This window comes from Ochotona princeps, chromosome 2, assembly GCF_030435755.1.
Source record: "Ochotona princeps isolate mOchPri1 chromosome 2, mOchPri1.hap1, whole genome shotgun sequence".
Taxonomy (NCBI): Eukaryota; Metazoa; Chordata; class Mammalia; order Lagomorpha; family Ochotonidae; genus Ochotona; species Ochotona princeps.
The window spans coordinates 71,935,596-71,950,460 of record NC_080833.1 but is presented as its reverse complement, the minus strand read 5'-3'; the positions used below and the strand labels follow the sequence as shown (position 1 = coordinate 71,950,460).

General features: G+C 41.4%; 1 protein-coding gene and 1 long non-coding RNA gene across 5 annotated transcripts in view; one reads left to right on the top strand and one right to left on the bottom strand.

Annotated features, from left to right (window-relative positions):
- Positions 1-13,391, top strand: part of DDAH1 (dimethylarginine dimethylaminohydrolase 1) — a 281,329-nt gene extending 267,938 nt beyond the window's left edge. The window contains exons 5-6 of one of the 3 annotated variants that reach the window (XM_058658773.1): positions 8,763-8,906; positions 11,713-13,391. In XM_058658773.1, coding sequence (XP_058514756.1) covers positions 8,763-8,906; positions 11,713-11,829 — 261 coding nt within the window. In that variant the 3' untranslated portion in view covers positions 11,830-13,391. The remainder of the gene's footprint in view (positions 1-8,762; positions 8,907-11,712) is intronic. The other 2 variants (XM_058658763.1, XM_058658769.1) reach the window with 2 other exon arrangements.
- The window catches only part of LOC131478560 (uncharacterized), a 217,982-nt gene that overhangs the window by 156,347 nt on the left and 46,770 nt on the right, over positions 1-14,865 (bottom strand). The gene's annotated exons all lie outside the window — the stretch shown is intronic.

Here is a 14,865-nt window from a genome sequence, read left to right as displayed (position 1 = left end):
ACCCTCAGGGTTGAACAGAGAAGTTTGTCTTCCTCCCCAGATCTCTAGTTTAGTGGCATGAAAACAAACATGCCAAATTCTACAGGTAGAACTAGTGGCAGAAAAAAGAAAAACCAGATCAGTTTGAGTCCATCTCTGAAGCTAGTTAGGGAGAATTTAAGGATTGGCAGTCCTTCTTCATTCTTCCTGAAGGTTCAGCTCCAACTGAGTGTGTTTTACAAAGGACACTGCATGGGGAGTCTCTGAAAATGTGAAAGATGGCCAGAGAATGGAGAAACTTTTTTTGCAAAATTAGCTTTGTTGAGATACAGTCTCCACAGAACAAAATGTATGGTTTTTGAAGTTTTAATTAAGTAATTAATTTGTTTGAGAGCTGAAATGACAGAGGAATCTGAGATCTGTTGATTCATTTGCTACACAATTTTAACAGAGCTGGTCCAAGCTGAGACACGGAATCTGAAAGGTAATCTAGGTCTGTCATGGCAGCAACCCAAATTACATGAGCCATCACCTACTGCCTCCCCAGCATGTTCACAGGAAGCTAAGATAGAAGCACATGTGGTACTCAATCCCAGGCACTCTTGTATGAAATGCAAGTATCCAAAACAGCAGTTTAAGCCCCTGAAGCACAATGAAAATTCCTTATTATGTTTAAATGTACAGTTCAATGAGTCCTAACAAATGTCTGTCATGAAACCAGCAGAACTTTAGCCTGTGTGTTTTCAATAGTTTTGTAGATAAAAGGCATAGTTTAGAAGACCTGTTTGAATTATATAATTGTACCTCACCTCATTTCATAAAAACAGTTCACAAATATTGGAAATAGAAGGGGGAAATGATATAAGGGACCTGCATTGTAATATAGCAGATTAAGCTAGCTCCTGTGATTTCAGGCATCCCATACAGGTGCCAGTTCCAGTCTGGCTACTCTACTTCTGATTGAGCTGTTTGCTAACACACCTGGGAAAACAGCAGAAGATGACCCAAGTGCTTGAACCACTGCCACTCTCATAGGAGACCTGGATGAAGTTCCTGGCTCGTGGCTTTGGCCTGACCCAACATTGACTGTCACAGCCATTTCAGAAGTAAACCAACAGGTGGAAGATGATTTTCTTGCTGTCTCTCCCTCTTCTCTCTCTGTAGTTCTATCTTTCAAATGAATAAATAAATCCTTAGGGGGGAAAATGATATAAAAAAGAAAAACAAGAGCAGAAATTCAAATTGGAGCTGAGTTTAAAAATGCACACCATGAATTGTCTTTGCATAGAATTGTTTTTACTCATAGAAAACTGTAATCTTAAATTTCCATTCACCCAGTGAATTATCTTTTCTTGTATGTTTCAGAAAGTCAATGAATTTTGGCTTCTGTTTGGCTAATTCAGTTTGTTCTCCTGCTTCCCAATTATTTATTTATGATATCATGTACCATCAGAGTATTTCACAATCCTCAAATATTGTCTGCCCAGGAGGAAGCAAAAATTATGTGATCTAAATTTTCTTTTAACTACTACTATGGGTCATCTTTCATTACTGGCTCAGGATCACTAGCAGGGAGCTGGATTGGAAATGCAGCAACCAGGATTTGAACCAGCACCCATATGGGATACCAGCATTGCAGGTGGCAGCTTTACCCACTACACAATAGTATTCCAAAATTTAAAGCTGGTGTTATCTATGGCAATAATGAGGAGGTGGAAGATGACATAGGGTCACTTTCTAAAATCATCCATTTGTGCTGAAATCCAGGAACCATGCCTTTTAAAACCACAAAGTCTCATGAATAGGCCGGTGTTTTACTGGCACCAGCTTCTATGAGATTACAAGAACTGATTGTCAGATTTTCAGAAGTTCTTTACAAATTGATTGTTAAATGTAGTCATTATTAAAAATTAAAGTTTGGAGGTGGATATTTAACTTAGTTTTTAAGATGCCCATGTCCCATAATAGAACTCCTTGAGTTTGCTACCCAGCTCCAGTTCCTGGCTCCACCTATCTCCTAATCCAGACCCTGGCGGGCAGCAGTGACAGCTCAAATGGGAGACCTGTATTGAGTTCCAGGCTCCTCCCAGAACCCTGATTTTTCCTGGCCAAATCCCAGCCATTGTGGAAATCTGAGGAGGAGTGTTTTGTTCATGGCTATATATGCTTGTCTCTCAAGTATAGAAAAACATATTTAGAAAATAAGTTATGTACACTTATAATTAAATTGTCATATTAAAGATAGAAGTAATAAGCATTTGACATTCATCACATCCTAACAATGCTGCTACATCTTGCATTTGTGTGGTGATTTATAACTGTGCGTGTGCTCTGGAACATTTTTTTCCCAGCTTCACATTTGGTGGTATCATGTTGGCAGCTCAAAACTGGCCACCACAACAGTATTTCCAGCACAATTATCAACAAATGCTAGAAATCATTGCCTAGACAGAAGAGATGGGAAAAAAATTGATAACAAAGGTTAAAATGGAAAATGTATGACATATGTAGTCATTATATTTGAGGGAACGTTATGAAATACTCTTCCAGTATACAAAACTGTTACATAGTTCAAAGAAGTCACTCCTATATCACTATCAAGTTTCACTTTCATATGTCTTCATTGTTTCAATTGCTTTTTATTATGTGAATTGTCTTATTTTTCAGATTGGCTTATTTGAAAGGCAGAAGGAAGAGACAGGAGAGGCGATTAGGAGAAAAAAAGACAGAACTCTTCTATTTGCTGGTTCACTCTCCAAAGTCCTACAACACTGAGGCCTGGACAAGACCAAAGCCAGGAATTCCACCCCAGTCCCCAGTATGGGTGGGAGAAACCCAGATCCCGAGGCCATCACCTGCTCCCTTCTTAGGTGCAAAGAGTAGGAAGCTGGATTGGAAGCAGAGTGGCTAGGACTCCAACTGGCCCTCAATATGGAATGAGAGTATCCCAAGCAGTGACTCGGTCTTCTGTGCCACAGCATCCGACCCTGTTTCACATGCTTTTCTCATTAGTGCAAACGAAACTACCAACTAACAACCACATTGAAGTTACCCTGATCTGTTCTTTGTCTCTGTGGGTTAGCATAAATGTACAAGCTCTGCAAAAAATCAGCACAACCAGATATGTGAGAGCCAACTGAAAAATCTAACTTCTAGTGAAGGATATGAAGTGTTTTATTTCTATTGATAAGTCATGTACTACCCAGCCTTTATATCAGTACATTTTGTAATAGACTTATGTGAATAAATCATGAATACATTTTCCCCTGTGTTTACCAGCACACCCCTGCTTAGAACTGAAGCTCTCCAAGCACTGAACAAGTGTGGAAGACTTTTTAAAACTCTTCAGGGAAGTGTAATTGGAGAGTAATATTATTGGAGGTCCCAATGATGATTTTCTTTCTCCTCTACAGGGGGAAAAAAAGAATGCCAGAGATGGGCACACAACCTTCTGTAAATCTCCACAAATGGTCAAGTAGACATTGAAGGACTCAGAGCAAAGTATTCACAATTATTGCAAATATATATATATATATATTTTTTTAAATATATATGGTTTGATGCATGCCTACTAATGAGACAGCCAAAAAATCATGTGCTCACATGGAGACTATGTAAGCTGTTCTCAGGTCCCAGGCATGGCAGCCATGCATGAATTTTTGGTGTGAATGGTCTGAATTTCTTTCCTCTCCACCATGGCAATCAAACACTAGTCAGTGATTTCACCAACAGATATTCCCAACTCTTTGTCCCTGCTGTATGTGCCCTCAAGCCCCAAAAAGCTATTTTTGTCCATAGGACAGTGGGAGGCTTTCTTGGTCTTCCCCAGAGGCCACTGTTTCAGAGGATTTCTCCAGAAATGACTGATGTGACTGCATTTGTTGATCAGCAATAGACGAAGTTTATCTTCCACATGAAGTTCATGTGAACTGAGCAAAAACAGCAGCTCCAAATACAGGAGATAATTTGTGAAGAAAATGGTAATTGACTTTGAAAGGAATATTTGGCAATGAAAGTATGCCCAGACTAGAAAGAGCCAGGCAACCTCCTTCTCAGGCTCTGCACAGCTCAGCAATTCAGAGAGGAAGTTTAGAAGACCATGTCTTTCAATACAATCTGTAGAAAGACTATAAAACATGAAAATATGGTCTTAGTTCTAGAATATTATCCACAGTTATGAGGCTCAATCTTAAGAGAATTGACACCTTACACACTGTTACACACTGTCAGGCCCTCAGTAAGCCCTTAATGGGTATATGAATAAGCAAATGAATGGTTTTTTGATATCCAGTAGCAATTAAGAATGTATTTTGGCATCATATGCATATATTGCATCTCTATATATTCTATAAACAACTGCCTTTACTATTATTTCACTTTTGATATGTTGAGGTGCATATATATGAGTACGTCATAGGGCATCAATTATAAGTCAAATACGTGTTTTGAACATTTTCTAAAGATGTCAAATAGCTACCTTTGCTTCCATATTTGGCCAATAAATCCTAAATTGTGTAAAACAACTTTCCTCGGAATTTTTTTTTACATACTTGCTGTAATACACAGTATGAGTAAGAAACAAGAGAATGGAATTGCATTCCAGTCTTTTGGATGAGAAAATTCCCAGAAGTGTTGGGAACTACCGGAAATGCCTGTTTGTGAATACAGCTAGCCATGCAGATCCTCTTGGGCAGTGAGCCAGATAGTTCCCACTCTGTTTGGTGACAGCTCCCTTCTGTGGAGTAAGGCCAGTTCCACCATGCCCACATCTGTGGAGCAGACCATGGTGACAAAGTAGCCAACATGATCCTGAGCCCTTTCCTCTCCATGGCCACCAGCCTGATTCATTGAAGAGGTGCCTATGATAAAAGTGAGGTTGACTTTCTTTTTCACAGCCTGCAGGTCCTTCCTATCTTTATCCTACTTTAATATGGGTTTTCTTTTCCTGAAGGTAGAACATATGACTATGTTCTCGCCATATCTCATTCCTATCTCACTGCCATAGCCCTAATCCAAAGATAGTACTGTAGAAAAGTTGTTCAGTTGAACCCCAGCACAAATTGTATCCAATGCCAGCAATAATATTAGCATAAAATTATTTTGCCCCAAATTGAAGAAACATGTGAAACAGAAGTTGCTCACGTCTTCTCCCTAAGTCCTATAAAACTTGTGTACATTATTCACTTAAGTCCAGGTTTCTCAGGATATGGAATAGTGCACAGTAAAAAGAGGATTTCGTAGTGATGTACAGAGGGTTTAGCTGCACTCTCCTTCCTATTCCAGCTCGGTGCCCAGGGAGAAGCAGGAAGTACAGTTGCACAGGATGAAAGGACACTTTACAAAGAGCTCTGGAATGGCACCACCTGTCCCAGACTTTTTAGGGGAAAAAAATTGTGGAAACATAGAACTGAATAGCCCAACAACTGCATTCCAGTGATATTTGGAAGAATGCTCATCTCTCAACAAAGGCACTACGCATCTTCCAAGGGGAAATGAAACCATGTTTTTTCTCAGCTTTACCATGGCTCAGTTCTTGGGGGCCTTGCACCAGGCCAGTGCAGACCTCACAGAGACAGGGTGTTAGAGAGAAGGCCACAGCCCTGAAGCCTTTCCATTGTGGTCCCCTCCGAATGGCAGGTGCCCTGTATTGTGCGTATCCACATATCTTCTGAACTCAGCCAGAAATAAGTGACAAGCTATCTCATGTGATGATCCTAACCTGTAAGAAATAAAAATGATCACTTTAACAGAAGTAAAGAAACCTATTCTTCATTCCACAACACACACACACACACACACACACACAGAGGAGTTTAAAGCACCTTTGGTTTGGGGGACATTTCGAATGTGGGAGAATATATCTCATTTATTATCTGTAATTAGACACTTCCTAAATCCTTTTCATTTAGAAAGACTATGCGTAATAAAGCTGCCATAATTTTTTTTTCTTTCCACAGTTAACCAGAACCACTGTCTGCTCTAATGGGTCCTGTTCCTTATTCAATGTCATTTCTTTTGGCACATTTAAAAAAAATCTGTATTAAAGTGAATAACCATGGGGCTTTGATAAATTAATTGAGAAGTGTCTCCTAAGGTCGCTTTAGTGGTTTTATTGAGGCGTTTATTTCAAGAGTAACTCTCAGTAGAATTTATCACTGAATTACTTCATATATTCTCAGTATTAAATTACTCCCCCACTAAAGATAACATGATTCTTTTCCTGTCTGTAATGAAAAGAAAAAGAAACTATCCTAAAACAATTCTGGGCTGGGCACTGGCCCTCATGTCAGTAATTTTATAACTGTCACTACCAACAGCTGTAAATTACAACTCTAAGGCACAGAGAGGAAGAAACAGTGATAGGAGTCAAGGATGGTAGAGGAGGCTTGCAGTTAGAATCTCAAATGTCATTAACAATAAATCAGTTAGAAATTGGGGTCTAGAAAAAGGACTGTTCCGTTTTGGAGGTGAGGGTGGAAGGTGGGGACAGAACCCGCAGACAGCTAGAGCCTAAGCAGGGCACCATGGAAAAGGAAATCTGGTCTCCCACAAATCTTCATTACTCCAGTAAAGCTTGGTACTTTCTGAAGTAGCCACAACCTTGAAGATTTTCTTGCTTCCTCACTAATAAACAAGAAGTCAACACTGATAACGGTCCTTGATAACGCTTCCTGTGGAATGCACAACATTCCATGTTTCTGCTTCATAGTCGATGGACATGCCTGAGTCACCCTGGCAGGTGGTGGATTGTCCCAGACTACTTAACCAATAAAGGGATCCTTGGCCCTCAGGCCAAGCTCCCTTTCTCTTTCAACTTGCTTTGTACTGATGACGTGATTTCTTTATAAATAAAAAAATGCAGTGAATCATCTGGAAAAAGCATCTGGTGCTTAGGCGTGCTGAGAGCACCTCGCCTGAATGTATTGTGCCACAATATGCTCCTCAGAATTCTCCTCACTGCCTAGAAAACTAAGCTAATGGGAACACCAGATATTTTTTTTAGTTGGTTTTACCAGTGTCTATACTTCATCAGGTAGTAGCAGTTGTATATGCTGTATTTTCTGAACTTCTATAAGGTTCTTGAACCTTATAGAAGTCCTAGTTGGCAGACCTCTGGCCTAGAAAACTGTCTCCCCAGGATTGTGGAAGAAATCCTGAACTTCTCTGCTAAACAAAGTCCAACTCATGTGACAGGAGGACAGCCCAGTTCTGACCAGCAACATGAATAGACAGATCATCTTGGTACGACTTCCATAGCACATGATAAACACATTTGGACACCATGTAATCCCATTCTTGCACCTGAAAGAAACTTGATGGTGAGATTGATCAAAGGCAATGGCTAACAAGTTTTTCACATCCACATCTTGGATAAGGAAACAACCCCAATTAGACTTGCAAAGAAGTCAATTTACCAACTGAGTTTAGAAACTATTTTACTAGGACAGGGACAACCAACTGGTAGACGTTTTATGTGCTCAATTTGCTATATACAGTTCTTTGTTTTGTTTTAATGCCTCAAGGTGCTACATATTGTCTAATTCACTCCCAGGTCCACCACTGTTATTGAGTAAAGTGTCTCATCTATGTTGCTTTAAGAAAAAGAGAAATCCTGGGCCTGACATGGAGCCTAGCAGCTGAAGTCCTCCTCCTATACACGTCAGGATCCCATAAGGTCGATGGTTCTAATCCTGGCAGCTCCACTTCCCATCCAGTTCCCTGCTTGTGGTCTGGGAAAGCAGTCGAGGATGGCCCAGGGCCTTGGGAGCCTGCACCCGCGTGGGAGACCCAGAAGAGCTCCTGGCTCCTGACTTCGGATTGGCTTAGCTTTAGCCGTTGCGGCCTCTTGGGGAGTGAATGATCAGACTGAAGATATTCCTCTCTGTCTCTCCTCCTCTGTGTATATCTGCCTTTCCAATAAAAATAAATGGATCTTTAAAAAACTGCTTAGTCTTTTAATAGAAAGATCTAAATGATTAGGTCCACATTTTTTGGTATTTGGTTATTTTCATTATTTGAGGGTGTTGGATTTTGAATATTTTGCTTGTGTTAAATGTTAAGAATGAGACATCAATATTTAAGCTTTGTTCCTGACTTGCTTTGCTTTTCCTCTCAAGTTATATTATGCTAATAACAAATGCATCGTTTGAAGAGCTGTTCTGTCAGTTTTACTCAAAATGCAACCCATGAGCCTCATTTCTCAGAATTCTCTGGAGAGTTCCAAAACACAAGTTTCTATATCCCATCCCAAATTTGCCACATCAGGATCCGTGAGGGTGGTACCTAGGAATAAGAATTCAATATTCTCTCCAGGTGACTTTTACACTCACTGTGGGAATCACCTTCCAATATATAGATAAATTTAACTTAACTGCACACAGAGGAGCAATTTGTCTATGTTTGTGCATAGTTATTGCTAAATGTGAGTAGTAATCATTCAGTTACTACTATGATCTCTCTTTCCTGCAAGCTAAAGTAGATATTTTATATCTGTAACCTTTTATGCTTTATTAATAGATTGCATGAGCAAAAGCCTGAAAAATATGTAATAGTCTTCAAACCCTAAAAAGAATTAGAGACACATTTTTTAGAAGAATTAGCATGTTTGCAATTCTTTCCAGGAATCATGGCTTCCTCAGGTTTTCCTCTTCAGATAATAGAGTAGAAATAAGGAATGAGAACATGGACAGAGAACAATCTGAGGCTTTGGCTGCAAGCTTAGACCCCCTCATTCTTCATATCTGCCTACAACTTTGTTAAAGTCTGCTTTGCTCTCCTTCTAGATCATGCAACAGATGAGTGACCACCGCTATGACAAACTCACTGTACCTGATGATGTGGCTGCAAACTGTTTATATATAAATAGTCCCAGCAAAGGCCATGTCCTGCTGCACCGAACTCCAGAGGAATATCCAGAAAGTGCAAAGGTAAAAAAACAAACAAGCAAAACAAAACAAAACAAAACATTGTCTCCTGGATGCTGCAGTGGGGCAGGTTTGCTGGAGATGCTTTCATGATGCAGTAACCAGAAAGGGATTCTTTTCTGCTCAGACAAGGCCAACCACAAAGAGAGTAGCACAGATCATGAAAGTTAAGGCCTTTCTCACTCAGGCTGTTGGTCACTGATGCATGCACAATAGTTGAATACCTCAGAGTTTTTCAGTTAAGCCCTGGGTTCACATAAGCCTGTGCTTCAACTGTAATTAAATTTACGTTCCACACTCAGATCTTCATTCAGCTTAGAAACCTGCAATTAGATAACCAACCGCATCATGGTTTTCTGGAAAATCAGAGCTGTCCCTCTACAGTCATTTGTTTTTCAGAGCAGAGGAATATGAGTGACGTTGAGAGGTCAGGATTGCAGAAATAGAGGGCAGTACGTGCCAGGTTAGCAAAACAATTTTTGGGGGAAACGATAGAGCAGGAGGGAGTGCAGTACACTTGGAGTCAGCTGGCTGCTCCCTTCTGGTAACTCTACATTTGTGTTCCAACAAGGGAGGCGTCTCTGGATCTGGAATTCCTTCCTGGCCATAGGGCACTCTGCCAGACTCATCTGGACACTCAAATAATTCAGGGTTATCCTGCCAAGCAAGTAGAGCAGTGCTTATCCCTGATTTCTTCAGGTATCCATGCCTTCTAGTGCTTCAACATTTTCGTCTCTCCCTGCAGAAATGAAGTATTGAGGCTGAGTGTTGGACAAGAGCCTTCAGTAACCATTGATGGGTTTTCCTTCACATCTCACACTTTGAGAATATTAGAAAATATGTTATGCCACCTTTTTATATACAGTTGTGTTTTTTTAATCATTCATTGGTTTAAAAGCAGAGTGACAAAAAGAGACAGAGTGAGAGAAATTTTCCACACACTGGTTGACTCCCTATATGACTGCAGCTTGGAGCAGGATCCAGAACTGCACCAGGTCTCCATGTGGGTAGCAGGGACCCGGGTACTTGGGCCATCTTCCTCTGCTTTCCTAGGTGCACTGACAAGGAGCATCTGGACTTGAACTGGTGCTCTAACATGGGATGGCAGTGTCACAAGTGGTAGATTAACCTATTGCATCCCTCAACATGCAATATTGCATAATTACTAAGTTTACCTTCCAATCACAGACTCCCTCTTAGCAGAGAAAAAGACAAAAGTAGAGCAGGTACATGAATAATTTATCCCTGTTTCCACAGCTGAAAGTCTGAACCTGAAAAAAATACAGGACTCAAGGCCCAGACTGGGACCAGTTCTTGGGTGAATACCAGACCTTATACTTGAATGTGCATCAGAGTTGTTTAAAATGCCGGTTCCTAGGGCCTGTGTTGTAGGAATATTTGCAAGCACTATTTGCAAGGCTTAATGTGTCATTCCACATTAGAATGCTGATTCAAATCTTTGTGGCTGCTCTGCTTCTGGGCAAGCTTCCTGATAGTGCACCCTGGAAGGCCTTGAAAGATAGGCAAAGTTCTTGGAACCCTGGCACACACATGGGAGCACTAGGTGGAGTTCCAGGCCCTTGGCTTCCACCTAGTCCAGTTCTGAGTCTAGTGACCATTTAAAGAGTGAGCCAATGGAGAAAAGATTCTCTTTCTGTGTGTGTGTGTGTGTGTGTGTGTGTGTGTGTATGCAAGCATGTGTGTTCTTCCCTCTCTGTCACTCTGCCTTTCAAATAATAGGCCTTTGAAAAAACACACCAATATGCCAACTCCTAAACCTCCACCTTAGAATCTGAAATATCAGCAAGCCCACAGATCACAGGATTCCCTTTGAGAAATACAGGTCTGGGTAGCGCATGCCTCTGCAGGTACACTACGTATCACCACTGTGTGATCATCCATTGCTTGCTGTGTCAGCCTGGGTACATCAATGATGACATGAACATTCACAGCCTCCTACTTCCTGAAGGATTCCCCTGAGCTAGGCCTTTGCCAAGCTCAATCCACTGTTCCTAGAATGTTTTATTTAGCCTTATAGCCATCCTATGAGAGTTTGTAGCTCCCTTAGGAGGGCTGGGTTATCCCTCCAGTCTTACAAAAAGGTACATTGAGGCTGGGTGGAGATGTGCCTGCACTGGCAGAACCAGGTTTGGAACTGACTGACTGTGTCTAACTGCTGCACTCCTCCGCCCTGTACTGAGGTTAAGGAACACAGTTTCCTAAACAAACATGGCAGGTGGTATTGAGGCAGTGTGTTATTAAGCAACTCTGTTGTTTGAGAAGAGCTTTGTTTGATCATCAGACAAAAATCCGTGGACCGAAATTTGAAGTTCTGACATGTTTTCTTTCTGTGGTCAAAAGATGCTGTAAAACTCACACCTGTAATTTAGAAACTGCTTGACCTGAACTATTCTAAATTATATTTTGTCAAAAACATTCCGGTGGTGCTGGTAAGGAAACGTTCTAGTCAAGAGGGTTTTAAAAGCAGAGAGTGTGTCAGGTGCAGACAGAGCTCCCCTGACTCTGACCAGTTGCTTCATGCAGCCCTGAAAGAGGCAGAGGAAAGGTAGTCCAGCAACACCCACATTGCTAACACCTCTTGACTTGGAGGCGAAATTGCAGGGCTAGCAGCTAGCCAACTGCTACTGGCTCTCTGACGGTGGGTATGTGTCTATGTAGGGTCTGAGTCTCATACGTCTGTTGAGGTTAAATGACTGAGAAGCTCAGACACAAACCCAGTCAAGTCTGCGTAACCCAGGGCCGCAGAGAGCAAAAGCATAACCATTGTTCTCATGCTTTCCCTCTGTAGGTTTACGAGAAACTGAAGGACTATCTGCTGATCCCCGTGAGCATTTCTGAACTGGAAAAGGTGGATGGGCTGCTCACCTGCAGCACAGTGTTAATTAACAAGAAGACCACCTCCTGAGCTGCAAGAGGCCCACCCTGGTTGCCTTGCAAGACAGCGCCAGCAAGGCCCATGACTGTCCCCTCCCCTCTCCCGTTGTTTTCCTTGACAATCTACTGTGCCACTGTGCTACTAACTTGTTTACAAAAAAAATATGAGTTTAATTGTATCCTCACCCCCCACTTCCCCTCACAGTGGTACTTAAAGCTGTGGACCTGCTAAATGAATTAAGCAACCTAGAACATGGTAGTGCTAATGAATCATTGAAATATGATTAATAATAGTAAGGACACACTCATTTTCATGTTTGTATTATCTGTGTAAAAATCGTTTAGTTGCCAATATAATGCTGAAGAAAGTCTTGATCAGTCAGATAAGCTGCTTTTTTTTATTAGTATACCTTTATCATGCATCATGTTTGGTTCCTGTGAAATTTCTTCGTCTACAGATTCTCCCTGTTTTCCTCCTAGACTCTGGAAACTTCTTCCCCCCCAGTTACTTTCTTTGGCCTTTTGCATTTCTATCACAGCCACCTCAGTCTTGAATACGATTTAAGGTCTTGCTTCCTGGCTACCTCCAGCGCAGGTTCACTGTCTGCCCTCAGTATCCTCTGCCTGCCAGCTGCAACCACAACCTCCCTCTCTCCTTGCGAGCAGACAAGCTATTCCAGTGACCCAAACCCCAGAGGCTGTTTGGGAGAGTGTCAGTCACAAAGAGGCTTAGACGTAAATTCCAGAATCAGGGCACCACACCTGGGAAGGTGAATACAACACCAGATGATTTGTTGCTAAGGGATTATGGATCAGGAAGTTTAGAAACACCTGCGGGTATAACATCTTAGAAAGTCTTAAGTCACATTCCATGAATTGTTGCTTCATGACTGACCATAAAGTTCCTTGAAGGAAAGTCTTATTCTTCTCTTTCGCCTCATTTCTCTTTGCCTCTCCCTTGATTTCAGCCTATTTTCCAGCCTTCTACGCCTCCTAATTAGTCTAGAAGAGCCATTCCTTCCAAAGGAGATGTCACATGCAAACATGGTTACAGATGGTTGAGTGTGAGCTGCAGCTCAGTGTTAAACCAACCTCAGACAGTGGACGACCACACTTGGCAATGCCCCAGAGATTGGCTATGGAATTCCAATAAAGCTTCCTCTTCTCTAGCCTTCTCATTGCATAGCTCCCGGCCAACATGATTTCTAACAAAGAACAATGCCACGGGGAAGCACAAGATCCTCCTCTTACGTACAACCAAAAGAATCCACCAATTGGCATCTATTTTCCAGGAAATGGCGACTGGCTCTGGCACATTGTCAAGCTTCCCGGTCATTGCCATCTTTCCTGGATTGCCTATGACTTGTTGGTTAAGGACCAGAGAAATCAGTGTGTGTTTCTTCAGGGTTTGCTCTACTCACCTCTGAGGTCATAGACATTCCTGATGTTGATGACCAAGAGAGAATGGCCTCCATTCATGTCATCTTTCTCTTAGCACCCACAAGTGAGAGACCCTGGGGAGAGCCAAGACGGCCTTAGCCACTCCCTTTTGTCAGTGACGTAATAACTTTATCACAGACATTTGAAGAAATTTATTCTTCCTTTGCTTAACTTTAAAGTCCATATCACACTGCAAATATCTAACAAAGTACATCCTTTGAAAGAACCCCACCTTGGTCACCATTGTATTTCTTTTTTTAAAAAATGATCTATTCTATTTTTATTGGAAAGTCAGATATACAGAGAGGAGGAGAGACAGAGAGGAAGATCCTCCATCCATCGATTCACTCCCCAAGTGACCACAATGGTTGGAGCTGTGCCAACCCGATGCCAGGAGTCTGGAGCCTCTTCCAGATCTCCCACACGGGTACAAAGTCCCAAGGCTTTGGGCCGTCCTCCACTGCACTCCAAGGCCATAAGCAGGGAGCTGGATAGGAAGCAGGGCCACCGAGACTGGAACTGGAACCCATATGGGATCCAGCGTGTTAAAGGCGAAAACCCTAACCACTAGGTTACCTTACCGGGCCAGCCATTATATTTCAAACCTTCCCTTCAAAGGATGAATATGTTCTTCCCAGAGAGATGGAATATTAACCATGGGCTCAGGTTAATAAAAGAAACTGTCTCTTTAGAACTGTGTCTGCCCTTTTGAGTTAAATCAACCCTGCATTGCAAAAGCAGAAAATCTCCCCATACAAGTTCAACATCTCACAAACAGCCACAGGAGAAACAGCCCAGTCAGTCAATTTGGGCTAACAGGCATGTGGTTTTTCAATAGTTTCCCTCTATCATCCCCAATTAGAGAGCTGTTTTCTGTTATGTTTAGTCAATTACAAGTAAATAGATTTCTCTGTGTAACAAGGTCTGCTGCAGAAAGCAACTTTTCATTTTTTTCCCTTGCCTTTGCTTCTTTCTCTCTTCTCTTAGTCTTGAAAAAGTCATTTAGAACCTGGGTGCCTCTTCCATACCTTACTCCCACACTGCTAGGACACCTTCCAGGCCAGCTCCCTTGGACTCTCTGTGTGACAGGATGATATGAAAACCTAAAATACTCGCAGCATAATAAAATTACTGCTTTGATGTTTCCATCAGCGTAGGTTATTTTTGAAAAAGGAGAAATACCTTTTATATAGGTTCCTCCTGTCTATTGTGATTTGTAAGAGGGATAAACTAGCAGGAACTGTTTTTCAACATTTTAAAGACATGATACATTATATTTAAGTAGGTAATGGTCAAGTCAGATTCAGTTGGTATGATTCAATTTAATAAGAGTGACATAGAGAAAATATATTATTTAGCATTATCTCTTCTTCAATAATGGATTGCTATAGAAATCAGAAAGCAGACCCTCTAATGAGTATTGACTATTCTTTTTAAGCTATTGTACACAGATTGCTAAGACTTCATCTCTAAGGAGGACAATAGTCTGTAGAGGAATGTGTGACTTACTTACAGTTGCATGTTGGTCTTGGCGATTGCTTACTCTTCAACATTCTATAGAACCCAGACACAATTCCAACATGGTGTTAGATACCTGCATTCTGTTTTTCTGACCATCTTGTTCTCA